The sequence below is a fragment of the Heptranchias perlo genome, chromosome 5, assembly GCF_035084215.1.
Source record: "Heptranchias perlo isolate sHepPer1 chromosome 5, sHepPer1.hap1, whole genome shotgun sequence".
Lineage (NCBI taxonomy): Eukaryota > Metazoa > Chordata > Chondrichthyes > Hexanchiformes > Hexanchidae > Heptranchias > Heptranchias perlo.
In genome coordinates, this window is record NC_090329.1 from 67,440,906 (window position 1) to 67,458,449 (window position 17,544).

The 17,544-nt window shown below is 41.3% G+C and overlaps 1 protein-coding gene across 7 annotated transcripts in view; it reads left to right on the plus strand.

The window, feature by feature from the left end:
• med23 (mediator complex subunit 23) overlaps window positions 1-17,544 on the plus strand; it is a 120,745-nt gene that overhangs the window by 75,386 nt on the left and 27,815 nt on the right. For 5 of the 7 annotated variants that reach the window (XM_067984535.1, XM_067984536.1, XM_067984540.1 and 2 more), the window contains 4 exons: window positions 1,622-1,827; window positions 4,430-4,637; window positions 6,082-6,252; window positions 15,501-15,717. In XM_067984535.1, the coding sequence (XP_067840636.1) occupies window positions 1,622-1,827; window positions 4,430-4,637; window positions 6,082-6,252; window positions 15,501-15,717 (802 nt within the window). The remainder of the gene's footprint in view (window positions 1-1,621; window positions 1,828-4,429; window positions 4,638-6,081; window positions 6,253-15,500; window positions 15,718-17,544) is intronic. The other 2 variants (XM_067984534.1, XM_067984539.1) reach the window with 1 other exon arrangement.

Genomic DNA, 17,544 nt, shown 5'->3' on the forward strand with positions numbered 1-17,544 from the left:
AAGAATTGGAAACTCAATTTGGAGTTAACAGGACGCCAAGGTTGCTAACCGTCTGGTTCAGCCTAAGACGGTGCCTGAGGAGGGGTATAGAGTCGGTGACAAGGGTATGGAATTTCTGACAGGGACTGAAGATGGTGGCTTTGATCTTCCCTATGTTTAACTGGTGGAAGTTAAGGCTGATCCAAGACTGGATATTCTAGCATCTGGACATTCCAGTAAACACTCACTCATAATATCAGAAAACGCTAGAAAGTACTCAGCAGGTCAGGCAGCGTCTCTGGAGAGAGAAACCGCATTAACATTTCAGGTTGATGACAGATCGCAGATGCTGCCTGACCTAGTAGTGTTTTCCAACATTTTCTGATATTATGAGTGAATGTTTAGTGGAATGTCTTAATGAACCTGCATTGACTCAAGCTGTGATATGTGGGAAGCAGTACTTCTCTAGCTGGTTCATCTGGATCTAATCTGCATTCCAAAAAGCCTGTGTGTGCTGCAGATTTGACTCCTTATGTGCTGAATTCAACTTCATATGAACATCTTGATCATAATTTACCAAGAATTCCTCCCAGGCCAAATAGTCAAAAATCCCTAAACATGACGCAGACGCTGCGAATGTTGTTTGTGACTTTGGTTAGGGCTACTTTGGTGGTGAAGGGAAGCTTAATTGAACAGATTCAGAGAGTTGCAGCAGAGATGGGTATAAATCTGGAAGGTGGCATGTTCAAGGACCTCAGAAAGGAAAACAGTTGTCTGCCTTTATTAATTAAACTATGCTGATGTCACCAAGATATTACAATAATGTCAGAATAATCCATGTTTTCTGCTCCAGTTTTGAAGGGCATGAGTAGTGCAGGGCAAGTACTTACCTGTGAAGAACATAATCTGTATGTGGAATGCAGTGGTAGTTTTCAAAATCAGACCTACTACTTCATAGGTAGTCCTTGATGAAACTCTATACAGTTCAGAAGTTGTTCATCTTAACCCAATATTTTTAATGCTGATGTCCTACCGTATATCAGAATACATCTCCAAGGAGTGCTTCAGATTAACAGGCAGTTTACTTTGGTCCATATTTGGCTTCATTTAATGCTTTTATGAAAAAAACATTTCTATGACCTAATGCATTTGATCCAAGTTAAGTTAATCCTGTTGTAAGTGGATTATTAAAACAGTGATGGGATTCTTCAACATATTTCAAAAAAGGTAACAGGACATGAATTAGCAATGTTGTCCAAAAAGAGAGATGAACACAACCACAGGACAAGGCATTTTAAGCTTCATTTCCATACCTCCTCAAGGCTACGGTCTGGGGATTAGTGTCCTGGTCGTTTTTTTTTGGAAAGAGATAGAAGTAAACAAAAAGCAAGACTGAAAAATATATATTTTTTAAAGTTTAAGAAAAAAGTTGGAGTAGAAATATTAGCAGATTTTAATTCCCTAGAGAGTTGAAATCTAAAATAGTTCAACTAGGTATTACCGTATGAATTGAATAGTTCGATGTTCCAAATTTCTAAAAAATTGTACCTAACTACAATTTTATTTTATCTTATTTTAATATATATTTAAATTATATTCCAATATACACATACATTAACTTCAAATATTTTATCTACCTTAGGCCTTTTTCAAACAGAACAATGTGCCTCAGGAAAGTCGATTTAATTTAAAGAAGAACGTGGAAGAAGAATACAGGAAGTGGAAGTCCATGACCAATGAGAACGATATCATCACTCACTTCTCCATGCAGGGCTCTCCACCACTCTTCCTCTGTCTACTGTGGAAAATGCTGTTGGAGACAGATCACATTAATCAGATTGGCTACAGGTGAGCACCTTAAGATAAGAGATTTGTTACTGAGAATTTAGTGGCGAAGTATTGAAAATTACTGGTGCTATCTGCATGTTTGAACTATGCCCTGCAGAGTAATTCTGATGCAGATCCTCCAAATAACGGCATGGGGGTCAAAAGCAAAATGCTGCGGATGCTGGAAATCTGAAATAAAAACAGAAAATGCTGGAAATACTCAGCAAGTCAAGCAGCACCTGTGGAGAAAGAAACAGAGTTAACGTTTCAGGTCGATGACCCTTCGTCAGATCCCCCAGTTCTGATGAAGGGTCATTGACCTGAAACGTTAACTCTGTTTCTTTCTCCACAGATGCTTCCTGACTTGCTGAGTATTTCCAACAGCATGAGGGTCATTAGCTGCCATCTCATTTATTAAATTTAAGTTTTAAAAAAAACTTCTTTTACTTCCCTCCTCCCCCCTATCATGTATCATTCTTTTAACTGAGAGAACAGACTTGTTCCTAGACCTTTGCCAGTGTTGTTCTGTGATCTATCTCAAGATGTGCAAGAGTTTCCAGGTTTCAATTGTTATCTAAACTGGCTGTATTTTTTTCACTCCCTCCATTTGGGGAAGAATTCTTGCTTCTCCCATATTGAGAAGTGGTCACGTACAAACACAACCTACCATTGTGTGGTACAGAGTGTTTGTGTACCAATATGTTCCCTCCGTCATAGGATGTATGAGAAGGTTGGGTGGAAAATAATGGTGTTTGTACATTTATGATATGTTTAATAATGTGATATAATTCCTGACTTCAGTTGTAAGCATCATACTATACCCCCAACCCACCACTGTGAAGTGGTTGGGTACAGGTTTACACCTCTAGTCTGAGGTCAACCATTGCATCAGTTGGAAGCACCAAGCTAAAGCCTGGTACTTCACAAAGCAGAGGCATTATCAAGCTGCTAGTGGTTAATTTAAGTGTAGAAGTGCTGCAGCTAATCCGATGGGCAGTGTAATGACAGTGTTACAAGTTTACTTAAGCAGCTTCCATTATAAATGTGAATTTATAATGTAAATATAAAAATAACGAATGTCTGACTATAAAATAAGGAGTGAATTATGTTCACTTATACCCGCCCTCTAATCTCGCTTCACCTGAAGACTACATTTAGCCTTAACCTCAGTGTGCAATGTCACAGGAGATAGAGAATTGGTTAGATGGTAGGAGGCAGAGAGTAGGGATATTGGTATGCACTCAAATTGGCAGGATGTGACTAATGGCGCTCCCCAGGGATCTGGGGTGGGGCCTCAGCTTTTCACTACGTTTTTAAATAACTTAGGTAAAGGAATAGAAACCCGTATATCTAAATTTGCTGACTACACCAAGTTAGGGGGCACAGTAAATAGTGTAGATGGGAGCAGAAAGTTGCAAAGGAACATTGATAGATTAAGTGAGTGGGCAAAACTGGGGCAGATGGAATTCAATGTGAGGAAGTATGAGATCATCCACTTTGGACCTAAGAAAGATAGATCAGAGTATTTTCCAAATGGTGAGAAACTAGGAACTGTGGAGGAGCAGAGAGTTTTAGGGATCCAAGTACAGAAATCACTAAAAGGTAACGGACAGGTACAAAAAATAATTTAAAAGGCTAATGTTGGCCTTTATCTCAAAGGGGTGGAAGTTATGCTACTGCTGTACAGAGCTCTGGTTAGACCCCATTTAGAGTACTGTGTTCAGTTCTGGGCACCACACCTCAAGAAAGATATATTGGCCTCGGAGGGGGCGCAGTGCAAACTCACCGGAGTGATACTTGGGCTAAAAGGGTTAAATTATGAGGACAGGTTGCATAGACATGTTTTCCCTTGAGCATAGAAGAGTAAGGCGTGATCTAATTGAGGTGTTTAAGATGATTAAAGGAGTTGATGGCGTTGATAGAGAGAAACTATTTCCTCTGGTGGGGGAGTCCAGAACAAGGGACATATCCTTAAAATTAGAGCTAGGCCATGCAGGGGCGATGTCAGGGAGCACTTCTTCACACAAAGGGTGTGGAAATCTGGAACTCTATCCCCCAAAAAGCTGTTGAGGCTGGGACAATTGAAAATTTCAAAACTGATATTGATAAATTTTTGTTAGCCAAGGGTATTAAGGGTTACAGAACCAAGGCAGGTAGATGGAGTTAAGATACAGATCAGCCATGACCTAATTGAATGGCGGATCAGGCTTAAGGGGCTGAATGGCCTACTGCTGTTAATATGTTCCTATAGATTAGTACTGATTGTATATATGGTAATGAGGTTTTGTTTATAGCACTTGCCTGTTTTCTACTGATTTAAAAATAAGTTTCAAGAAGTATTTCTGCCAGATTTTGTAGCCTGTGCAAATGAATTAAACTTATTTTGTAATGTGGTTTTGCCGTTAAGACTATACCAGTGGAAATGTGTTTATTTCTAGTATTTGTTGTAATAAAATATGCCAGCAACACATTCAAAAAATTAAATGTAAATGCTTTCATTAAAATATAAAATGTCAATTTCTGTATTGCAGTGCTTCACATATACATTTTGTTATTTGTATGTTTATAAATTTATTACTCTACTACATTATTTATTTTTCTGTAAATTATGTCCTTTGAAAAGAGATCTATACTGTTCTCTTGACTGCAGAGTGTTGGAGAGAATAGGAGCTAGAGCTTTGGTAGCTCACGTTCGAACATTTGCTGACTTCCTCGTCTACGAGTTCTCAACCTCTGCTGGAGGACAACAACTCAACAAATGCATAGAGATCCTCAATGACATGGTGTGGAAATATAACATTGTCACCTTGGATAGACTGATATTGTGCCTGGTAAGTGAAGTCCGCTGTTACTCCCTTTTTAAGTTTATTTAAAAAGCATTTTAAGAATGGAAATATGTCATGCATCGTAGTCAATATATCACACCAAAAAGGTGTCTGTTGATTATGAGGCACTAGAATATTGTAACTTAGATAAATGTACATTTTTGAGTTTAATGTTTAACAACTTAATATATTTGTAGATTTTTTGTGACTTTTATGTTCCATTATTATTGCTACCCATTGTCACTTTTGAGCACTCTCAGATGAGACCCAACGATGGTTACATACAGAATAAAGCTTTGTCTACCTTTTCCCAACATTTCTAACCCCAAACCTCAAAACATAATTTCTTTCTGCACTGATAGAACATTGTTTTTTCCCACATCAGAGACGAGCAAAGTTGCGAGATTACCTAAACTCGTTTTACTCGGGAACCTTGCATGTGAGAGAGCAAGAGCAGACATTTTTCATCAGCGTGTGCTTAATTTATGCTCAGACCCCAAAAGTGAAAGAGCCTGCCCTCCCATTGAGCAGCCAAGCTTCCGAGGAGCATGGGTCAGAAAACCGGGCCTAGCCTTTTGTTCTAACCCACTGCACCACACAGGTTGTTTGTTTTGGTAATAAGATCTTTCAGTCTATTTTCAGTTACTTTCGTGAATTTCTCCAAATTATGTATGTTTGGCCTGCCTTCCATCCCTGATGCAGAATGAAAGGCTTTGAGATTAAATCAGACCATTCCTGCCCGGTCAGAACATGCCTCTGTCCATAAGCCATAAATTAATGATAGGCATGATAGTGTTGCGATTACTATTTTCCTACACGTTTCTTCCAGGCTTTACTTTTTCTGTTCTTTATTGCCTCAAGTCCTTAGACATTAGATTAATTGTAACCTGTGGTTCTGGTTGTCTTCCTGTCCACTAGCACAGCTAACTTTTAAGAAATCTATTTTGGCAGATTTCAAACTCACTTATGTATAGGTTTGACTGGCAGGTCAATTAAACAAGTTTGATAGTGGGCCAGGTTCAATCATAGTCTGCTGTGCTTTGTGACTTCAGCTTTCCCCATAATCTGATTTCAAATATGCCTTTCTTTCTCATTGTATACATTCCTGGTAGAACTAGGTTGCTGTGCTGATTTTGTAACTGATGGGCACAATTTCTCTCCTTTTGTATCTGTAGTTCTGTTGTACTTGATTCTCCCCACCCCGCCGAAAAAAAAATTATAACTGTGGGGAACAACAAGGAATAAGGATCTGAAGTATCCAAGCCCTGAATTTCTCCAAATTTTATATGTTTGACCTGCCTTCCACTCTCTTTCCCCACCCCCCCGCCCCCACCAACCCCTTCCAGCTCCAGTCTATTGTACAGTAAAAAAAAATGACTGACTCCCTTATTAGAGATGACCTTCAAAAACTCTATTGTAATAGAAGTTTGGGTTTTATTTTGAAATGTAGGCCTTGCGAAGTCATGAAGGAAACGAGGCCCAAGTCTGTTACTTCATTATTCAGCTACTGCTGTTGAAACCAAATGATTTTAGGAATCGAGTGAGTGACTTTGTGAAGGAAAACTCCCCAGAGCACTGGTTGCAGAATGACTGGCACACAAAACACATGAACTACCACAAGGTGAGTGACTTTGCCACTGGGCATCTCCATTCTTATTTTCAGATATAAAACTAAAGGTATCAATGGAGGGTTTTGTAATTTAAGCAAATATCAGTAGCAGATCTGTGTTCCTTATTCTAAAGACAAAAGTCCTCTGTTAATTTTCCATTTCTAGTTGAGGGTAATTTTTCATTTATTTTGCGGTTAATCAGCATTGGTTCACATGGAGTACTTTACATATGCAAAATTCCATAGCCTTGACACAGATAAAATGTAGCATCTTTTAAACTTGCAATTCATCATTCTGTAAAATTTACAAAATTTACTTTCCAAAATCTTGTCAATTAAAACACTTTTTCAAATGTACTGATGTCCTTGTGTTAAATGGATTGAGAAGTAGGACAATGGTAGGTAAACAGGTTCTTTCAAAACAAACCTGATAGCCTTGCTCCAGTACACAGCACTAAATGGAACTCTCTGAAATGAATTAGGATGATACTTCTATTCAGCCACCTTTCCTTTTTTATGATTTACTTCTAGCCAAGGCTAGCTGTGTTGTGTTGTATTTTGTGAAATTGATTATTAAAAAGATTTATCTGTTAAAAGAAGAGTAAATTGTGGAATCCTGTACCCGCATCTGAGCATCTCCCAAGAGCAGAGCATAGGGGAAAATCGGGCAGAGAGGATCACATACCTATAGGAGATTCTCCCTGATTTTCAATCCATTTACTTAAATAAACGGGAAATCGGGGAGCCCTTACGGGTATGCGATCCACACAGCCCGTTGTTCTCTATGCGCAGCTCCCATATTATCCAGTACAGCCAGGCAAAGGAATATGGAAATCCCCCTGCACTTCTTTATTCCAGTTGTTTCTGTAATAAATTCAGGTAACCGTTATGTAAGTAAAACACTTAGGAGTAAAACACTCCATCGATTTCAATGGAAATGAAGATTAGGTGAGTTCTGTAACGGGCAGGTGATTTGTACCTCGGTTTACCCAAGCGGTGATGGTGAAAATTACTCCCATAATATTTTGGTATAGTTCTTTGGTGCTTTACAAGTATTTTTGACCTTGTTTAAATAAAGGAACATAGGAACAGGAGTGGGCCGTTTAGCCCCTCGAGCCTGTTCCGCCATTCAGTGAGATCATGGCTGATCTGTGACCTAACTCCATATACCTGCCATAGGCCCATATCCCTTATTAGATTTTTGTTAACAAAAATCTATCAACGTCAGATTTAAAGTTAACAATTGAGCTAGCATCGACTGCTATTTGCGGAAGAGAGTTCCAAACGTCTACCACCCCTTGCGTTTAGAAGTGTTTCCTGAAAGTCCTGGCTCTAATTTTTAGGCTATGTCCCCTATTCCTAGACTCCCCAACCAGTGGAAATAGTTTCTCTCTATCTACTCTTTCAGTTCCCCTTAATATCTTGAAAACTTTGGTCAAATCACTCCTTAATCTTCTAAATTCCAAGGAATACAACCCTAGTTTTGTGTAATCTCTCCTCATAATTTACCCCTTGGATTCCAGGTATCATTCTAATAAATCTACGCTGCATTCCCTCCAAGGCCAATATATCCTTCCTAAGGTGCAGTGCCCAGAACTGAACACAGTACTCCAGGTGTGATCTAACCAGGACTTTGTTTAGCTCTGTATAGGTACTATGTACTAACAAAATAACAAAGTGAAGTAAATTTTAAATAAAACAAACAAAGTCTCAGAATTGTAGAGAGATGCAAAGAAAAATGTACAGATTAATAGGAGTATAAGATACAAACAGAGAAAGACCTACATCTAGGTTGAGAACCTTATACTTTTGTACGAGTCTGTTTCGTACAATAGGTTGGTAAAGAGAAAAATACCACCAGTTACAAGTTCAGATCAATATGTTTCCTACTTAGTTAACTGTATGCCAAGTATCATTGGTGCCAAAGCTCAATATAAAATGTTATAATAGAATGTGAGTTGGAACTTGTAGGATTGAATTGCTGTGGTTATAAGTACATCTTCTGATTTTCAGGTTTTATTTTTTTCCACAGTTTGGGTCAAAAAAATTGGATGTAATCAGCTGCAAACTAATATGTGCTTTTTCGGGTCAAAAATAAAGCACTCATTGCAATCAGAGAAATTTAGGTTTAATCGATTTGGTCAGCAAAGCAATTTTGAAAGGAAAAATTAAACAAGTAAATCATGAATGCTTACAACTATTTCACAAAGTATAATGCTAAAAAGAGTTGATGAGCATTATTAACTGCATCTTCTGTGCCTCCTTCCCCCTAGAACTTTGTTCAGCTGTCACTGTTATGCTGATGATGCCTTTTGGCACGAAGGCCCCGATATTAGAATGGAGGCAGGATGGCAGCAGGGGGGTGATTGGGTGCGTGGGTAACCTGACCAATAAAAATTGTCCATTTCCCACGCAATCGCAATTCAATTGGTGCCGCTTAACTTGGCTTCCGGGTTTGCCGTCCGAAAGTTGCACAGTGGATGGACTGCGCACCCGCAACACAGGCTGTCAGCTGGAGGAGCTCTATTTAAAGGGCCATTGCTCCAAAGGCTTTTGCTGGAGCAAATACCCACAGACCACAAAGGAGCAGCACAGGGGCAAGGCTGCTCCAAGGTTTAACGATGCCTCACTCCAGGTGCTTACTGGATGGGGTGAGGAGGAGGAGGAGGGATGTGTTTTACCTGGCGGACGGGAGAAAGGTCTGGCTCAAGGTGGCAGAGGAGGTCACCAGCAGCAACATCTCCCGCACATGGGTCCAGTGCAGGAAGCGCTTCAATGACCTAACTAGGTCAGCCAAAGTACACTTACTGATTCTCCTACATTCCGTGGTGCACATCACCATCGCCCCACCCCCTCCCTCCCCAAACTCATTCTGCACTGCCAAGACTACTCTATCACATCACTCCTCACACCCACTTAAGGCTCATCCTTAACTTACCTGGACTTCCTCACCTCCCCATTAGTCACCTCACCACTACCACTCACCCCAATCCTCATCCAATGTGTTGGCTCTGTCTCATACCCTTTGATGCATCTATTTCACGGTCAGCTTCACCCAAAGCAATGCATTCATCAGTTGGCCACTTCACCATCACTCACTCACATGTCTGTTCTTTGTCCCCTTCTAGGAGAAGAGAGCGCAAAATGCACTCTAGAGGGCGAGTACTGGAGGGGGGCCTGGCCCAGGGGAGGGATGATGGCAATAGGGGACATGGAAGTGGTGACACCACTCAAAGCGCTCCCACGTCTCACCCGTTGCCCCCCTCTCAACCAGTACATGCAATGCTGCCTCCTCTCCAGGTGGCCGAGTCTGCCTCTGTGCAGATGGAGCAGTCTTTGGTGGGGCCCTCACGGGCTCCAAAACCCAGAGGGCATAGGCCAAAGCATCTAAGCAGTCAGGGCATGAACATGAGCAACCTGCCACTACCTCTGCTGCAGCCACAGGGGATGCACCACGTAGAAGTAGTCGTAAGAGAAAGGCGAAGGTTTTGCGAGCACGAAAGGTATGTACAAGGGTGTTTGACAGACTGTCATGTTTTCATTTATATTTGCTTTTTGTTAAAGTCACATTAAATGTTATTATTATCACCACTACTGCCATTTCTTGACCATTCTTGACTGGCTTTTGTGATGGGGCCCTTTCATGAGATTCACCATGAACGGTGACACTTGATGCCATCCGTTGGGTCACTTTACAGTGGGTGTAATTGTAGTTGCAGGACTTTTTTGTGCAGGGAGGGGTGGGCGGCCTGGTGTGGGCGTTGCTCTTTCCAGGTGGTGTGATGACTGGACTCTTCACACTTTCTGATGTTAGGAGAGCCATTCACATATCAGTGACTCCCTAGCCTCACGAGCAGCCAGCTGAGCCGCTGCTCTGCCCATGGGTTCCTCTTTCTCAATGTGGGTGGCAGATGTGGATGGGGCCTCCTCAAGGGGCACCCCTCTCTCTTGTGCCATGCCGTGCAGGGCACAACACACTATTATAATGCGTCTCACTCTGGTGCATGTTGAAGCGTTCCCCAGAACGATCAAGGCACCTAAATTGCATCTTGAGCCGCCCGATAGCATGCTTCGTTATAGACCTGGTGGTGATGTGGCTGACGTTATATCGATGCTGTTGCTCAATGATGGGGTTCCTTAGAGGTGTCGTGAGCCATGTGTGCAGGGGGTATCCCTTGTCCCCGAGGAACCACCCCTTACGGGTGTTCGGTGTGTGGAAAATGGTGTTATTTTGAGGGGGTCCGAAAAGTTGTTAGATATGTGTGAAAAGAAAAATTGTGAGTCGAAACTAAGAATTTTCAATGAAAACACAAAGATCTCGCTGCCAAAAGTTTGTGAAAGAACTGAGTGCAAGAACCCACCATTTCTCCCCATCTGTCAAACAAGCATTTGAATGTGCAACTGGCTGCTGGCTGAAACACGTCTGGTAGAACAAGGAGTGTTTGCCACAGCACTAGAAACATGCTGAGGATGTTTCAAAATTGGAGCCCTGCCTTTAATGTGGACAAAGTTAAGTACTTCAAGGATGCACATAAGTCTCTTAACTATCATCCCGCCGGCTTTAATTGCCGGTCGGCCTTCCGTATTCGGGAGGCGCGCGTGTACCCAGACGCGTCAATGGGGAACCCGGAAGTCTGCGGGTTGGAGCCGGGTTCCGAACCCACTCAGGATTTTCGGAGCCTCTCCCAGCCCCCCAGGCACCCACTACTTCACTCGAAAATCGACCCCAAAGAGTTGAAATCCTTCCTGCACCAAAGCAGTCACGTGTGTCACACTAGAACACCTCAGTGCCCACGTTGATCTATCCAGGTTTTATCGGTTTAACCCTAATCTTGAAATTCATCTTTGGGACGGTAATTTAGTCCAAAAATTAGAAAACATAGTTATATGATGAATTTAAATTTATAATCTCAGTTTCAACTCTGATGCTGGACCAGTTGTAGTACAAGTCAAGCACAAGTAATATCCTTTTTCTTCTTCCATTCCAATTAAATTAGATACTGAAATAAGATATAGGGCTTCCTGTATCTATTAACTTTTTCAACCCATTTTAATTTAATGGCTTCTTTAATGTATATTTTAAGTGCAGCATTTCCATTTCCCTTATGATGGCATCAGAGCAATTTGAAAGTGATCCCTACATCGCCTGTGGAGCAAACTTCATGGCAGCTATCATGCACTATATTAATATTACATAAAGCATTCATTGTTGGCACCATACCAACTGCAGATACAGTTGCTCATGTAATGATGACTCCAAGTTTGAGAAATGGTTTGTCATAATTAGAGCTTTTAATCATTTGGTCTAGAACCTCATTTGAATTGTTTTATCATGAAGACAATTTGGACACAATTCAAGCAAGAGGAAAATGAATGTAATTTTATGATCATACCAGAATCCGATTTTAAAAAGTGGTACCATAATAAGCATCCACTGGTTCAGTTCAGTGATTCTAGGTATCAGATATGGTATTTAAGTTGCATTCTCATTTACAACCAGTATAATTTGAGCTCTAGAGGTTTAATGACTATTAATGTTATTCAAGCTTTTAGTTGACTTAACATTTAGTCACAAGTGTAGACTGTCCTGTTTTTTTAAGTGAATGTTAGGTGCAAGAATTATTTCTCTTCAAAGGGTTGTCAAAAGACGAGTTCCGAGATAGTAAGGACTCATTGAATCTACTGGAATTTAAGAACTTTATCCTACAACAAGCCACACTTTGTGGCCAAAGCTTACAAGATGTTCAACAAGATGGGACATAGTATAAGGAACAAAGCACAAAAGCTCAAGCAGAAAAATCTGGGTTGAACTAATGCACTTCAATTAGTCAGCAATTTGGTCAAATTCATGCTTAGCATCCATCAGCATTCAGATCCGTTAATTCAGTTGAAGACCATTCACAGATTCTGTTATACTCTATGTAGAAAAAATTAACTAGTCGCTGGAGAGTAGTACTATAGATAGATATGAGGTAGCCATTGATCGTGATCGTAGAATCATAGAAAGGTTACAGCACGGAAGGAGGCCATTCGGCCCATTGAGTCTACGCCAGCTCTATGCAAGTGACCCTCCAAGTCACTCTCCATCCCGACTTGGAAATATATCGCCGTTCCTTCATCGTCGCTGGGTCAAAACCCTGGAACTCCCTTCCTAACAGCACTGTGGGAGAACCTTCACCACACGGACTGCAGCGGTTCAAGAAGGCGGCTCACCACCACCTTCTCAAGGGCAACTAGGGATGGGCAATAAATGCTGGCCTTGCCAGCGATGCCCACATCCCATGAACGAATAAAAAAAAAAGCAATCCAGCTAGTCCCACTCCCCCGCTCTAGCCCCGTAGCCGTGCAAATTTTTTCCTTTCAAGTACTTATCCAGTTCCCTTTTGAAGATTGAATCTGCCTCCACCACCCCCTCGGGCAGGGCATTCCAGATCCTAACACTCACTGCGTAAAAAAGTTTTTCCTCATGTCACCTGTGGTTCTTTTGCCAATCACCTTAAATCTATGTCCTCTGGTTCTTGACCCCTCCGCCAATGGGAACAGTTCCTCTCTATCTACTCTGTCTAGACCCTTCATGATTTTGAATACCTCTATCAAATCTCCTCGCAACCGTCTCTGTTCCAAGGAGAACAACCCCAGCTTTTCCAGTCTATCCACGTAACTAAAGTCCCTCATCCCTGGAATCATTCTAGTAAATCTCTTCTGCACCCTCTCCAAGGCCTTCATATCTTTCCTAAAGTGCGGTGCCCAGAACTGGACACAATACTCCAGTTGTGGCCGAACCAGTGGTTTATAAAGGTTCATCATGACTTCCATACTTTTGTACTCTATGCCTCTATTTATAAATCCCAGGATCCCATATGCTTTTTTAACCGCTTTCTCAACCTGCCCTGCCACCTTCAACGATTTGTGCACATATACCCCCAGATCTCACTGTTCCTGTACCCTTTTTAGAGTTGTGCCCTCTAGTTTATATTGCCTCTCCTCGTTCTTCCTACCGAAATGTATCATTTTGCATTTTCTGCGTTAAATTTCATCTACCACGTGTCCGCCATGCCACCAGCCTGTTTATATCCTCTTGAAGTCTATCACTATCCTCCTCACTGTTTACTACCTTTCCAAGTTTTGTGTTATCTCCAGATTTTGAAATTGTGCCCTGTACACCAAGTCCAAGTCATTAATTTATATCAAAAAAAGCAGTGGTCCCAGCACCAACCCCTGGGGAACACCACTGTACACTCCCCTCCAGTCCGAAAAACAGCCATTCATCACTCCTCTCTCTTTCCTGTTCCTTAGCCAATTCTGTATCCATGTTGCTGCTGCCCCCTTTATTCCATGGGCCGCAATCTTGATAATAAGCCTACCATGCGGCATTTTATCAAACGCCTTTTGAAAGTCCATATACACCGCATCAACTGCATTGCCCTCATCTACCCTCTCTGTTACCTCGTCAAAAAACTCGATCAGGTTAGTTAAACACGATTTGCCTTTAACAAATCCGTGCTGGCTTTCTCTAATCACTTGTCCAAGTGACTGTTAATTCTGTCCCGGATTATCGTTTCTAGAAGTTTCCCCACCAGAGGTTAAACTGACTGGCCTATAGTTGCTGGGTTTATCCTTACACCCTCGTGATCGTAAAGTATTTTTAAGATCACTGTCTTAGGTTCAGACTGCAGTGTTCGCACAGAATAATTCTGTCAGCATTGTTGGTGGTGAGGCAATCAAGGGAACCAGCTGTGTACCCACTGGGTGAATCCAGTCCTTAAGCATATGAATCTGAAGAGTCTGGTATTTTATAATGCCATATTTTTCAATCCAAGTTTGGAAAGGCATGAGAAACCTTTAGGGTACAAGGCTGACATGTAGAAATCCTCCACTAAGAGGAGATTTCGTTCTGATTATTTGTTCAGGACAGAACCTCAGTTCTCCCCAGTTTTTATACATTGTGTGTATAATGTGTTTATATGTACTGCTGCTGATGTCTGGTTTAGTCACAATAGCATTTATACTTGTTTTCCTGCAGAGAACATTAGCAAGACATTATATGAGATTGGACTTTTACTAATGCCTTTTACTATTACATTGTTATGATCCATTATATTTTAATTTTACTGATAATTATGACCTGTCAATCATACTGTAATTACGAACATTGTCATAATCGATTACACTCGATTTTTACGAGTAATCATGATCTATCAATCATGTTCTAAGCTACTGACGGTTAATATGTCTGGATTTCCTTAAATATAATTTAACTCGTGACTTTCATTTCTACAATAGCTTTATGCTTTGCAACTGAGTAGTAATGCATTTGTAAAGCAGGTATGCGTATTGAAGTTTTTGACTTGTGCTTTTATTATAAAATACTTGATCTTTTGCGGTTTGCTCATGGAGAAAACATATTAGAATCATAGAAGTTTACAACATGGAAATATTATTTGAGGTACTTTGACACACTTAACTTTCAGGTTTACACAAAAGAAATGTGGTAAGTTAAATAAAATTAAAATCTTTCCACATTGAAAAGATAAACAGGTATGAAATCTTTGAAAATCCTTACAATACAAATACAAGAAATCTTTTACGGTTCTTTGAGTTGCGCAAGAATAAAATGTTTTATGAAGCCTGCAATAAACAGGTCAGACGGTGCTGATACAATTAGCATTCTGCTTTTATTTTGTTGAACTTGGTACTTTGGACCTTCTGTGAGACTCGGTGGTTCCAGGCACGTATCTGAAATGAGGGTCACTTAGAAGCTGCTTTGTGATATCATCTATGATAACAGAATTGTTACTTCCACTGTTTGGTTAGTTGTGACTAGAGGCCGATCAATGAACTTACTAAAACATAACACTCGTAGCCAATCAGCTGGCTTAAAAATGATATTCTGACGTTTTTTTAAACATATAAATTTGACACGAGAAGCAAGGTATAGTGACATGCAAGCTCATTATATTCTGTACAGTGGCTTTTTAATAAATCATTAGAAAATATAATTTGAAAGGTCAATGCCCTTATGGTAGCAATCATAATTAAAGACTGTAACCTTTTCACATAAGCCGTTGCTTCTGAAAATAAAATTGTGCTGCTAATTAGTGCTTAAAAAGATGGAACTAGAAGTACAAAACGTTTACAAGAAACTTGTCTAGAAATAGAAACTCCATTTTGAAATCTATGACCTGAATGGCCTACTCCTGTTCCTATGTTCCTATGTACCTGAAGGCTCTCTATTCTTATTTGTTGTTTGTCTCTTTCAGAAATATCCTGAAAAGCTGTATTTTGAGGGCCTAGCTGAACAGGTGAATCCCCCCGTCCAGATTCAGCCTCAATATCTCCCCATTTATTTTGGAAATGTCTGCCTTCGATTTTTGCCAGTGTTTGATATTGTAATCCACAGATTTTTAGAATTACTCCCAGTCTCAAAATCCTTGGAAACACTTCTTGATCACCTAGGAGGCCTATATAAGTTTCATGGTAGGTTTTATGCATTTAATATTCAATAGATCTGTCTTTTATTTCTGTATTAACTAGGTAGATTCATTTTTATTCATTATGTAACTAAGATTTTCTGGCTAATTCATTTTCAGTCTTGCTTCTTTTTCTTCGTGTGCTCCGTGAATTGATATTGTGTCATACTAAGCCCAAAGATTGCTCACATTTTAAGCATATTACCAGTGAATGTAGAATGGAATTTTCAATCCCCTGCACCACTGGCAGGGCTTTTTATTGGAAAATTGCAGGAGCAGCGCCTGTGATTTTCTGATGATCCAACTGCGTTACATGAGGCACGACCAGTGGTGCGGGGCCTCAGAAAATTTCACCCGTACTGCAAAGATAATACACGTCAAATATCGCTACAGGAGCAACATTTTTATGGCATCGCTAAAGTAGAAGAACGTGTTGAGTGTTTTACAAGGGAGGGGGAGGAAGATGTGGAGTGAGAGATGCGAAGAGATTAGTCGGGTGGAACTGAAAATGCAGTCAATGAGAGGTTTTAAGGCATTTAAACAGAGAGAGAAAGAGGTAGCAAGTGGTAGCTTTTGGGAGGGAGTGCTAGACAGCAGGGATGGAGTGACTGAAAGATTGAGAACTAATGCTGGATTAGCAGATGATCAGAAATCTGGGGGGTAATTTTAACCCCAAAGAACGGGTGGGTTGGGGCCAGGTGGGAGGTTAAAGTAGCAGCATTTGATGCGGGACTGCAACCCGGCTCCAACACACCCACCTCCGGGTTTAACCCAGGCACGTTTGGATGCGCATGCACATCCAAAACCAAGAAGTCCCGTCCCCACTTAATGCCAGTGGGCAGATTGTTAAAGGGGCAATTAAACAAATTGAAATTGTTGAGTTACTTCATTTTTTGTCGATTCTAAGTCTGAAACGACTTTAACCTCACCTGCACAGGTTTCCCATGGCTTCTCAATCTCGCCAGTGAAACGGAGGTGAGATTCATGCAAAAGTTCATTTGGCCCTTTAAATTGGTGACTGATGGATCTCAATAAAAGCTGAAGCAATGCAGCTGGTTTCTCAGTTCTCTCAGGCAAACGTTTGGCTGAGTTCTTCTAGTGTTGAGACTGAGAGTCCTTTGTTGAGACTGAGAGTCCTTTGTTGAGACTGAGAGTCCTTTGTTGAGACTGAGAGTCCTTTGTTGAGACTGCTTCAAGAAGACTTTGCAGCCCCTCAAACTGATCAGGATGGGTGGGTGGGGGGCGCAATGGATGTATTCAAGATGACATCTGAGGAGGAGAAAAATGAACATCCACGGCAGTCACGTTGTGCTGTGTTGGGATCTGCTGGTGCACAAAACAGAGGTGCACAACAAGGACCTGGAGAACAGCAGTGAGGGGACGAACAGAGGGGCCGACGTCGCAGGCAGCACTACCCATGTGAGAGGATATATAGGCAGAGGCTGAGCTTCCTGGACCTCTCTGAGGAGCAGTGCCTACGCAGGCTCAGATTGAGTCGGCAGGTGGTCACAGACATCTGCAGCCTCCTTCAGGAAGAGCTGCTACCTGGTGGCCACGCATTGCCCATCGCAGTTAAAGTCATCACTACCCTCGATTTCTTTGCCTCCAGATCCTTCCAGGGTGCCACCAGTGACATCTCCAGGGTGTTTCAATCATTTGCACATAAGTGTATAAGGCAGGTGACGGATGAGTTATCTGCCAGGGCGTCCGACTATGTGAAGTTCCCCCGTGACGCTATCAGCCAGAATGAGCGGACAGTGGGTTTCACCTCTCTGGCTGGCTTCCCACGGGTGCAGGCCGCAATCGATTGCACACACATAGCAATCTGAGGACG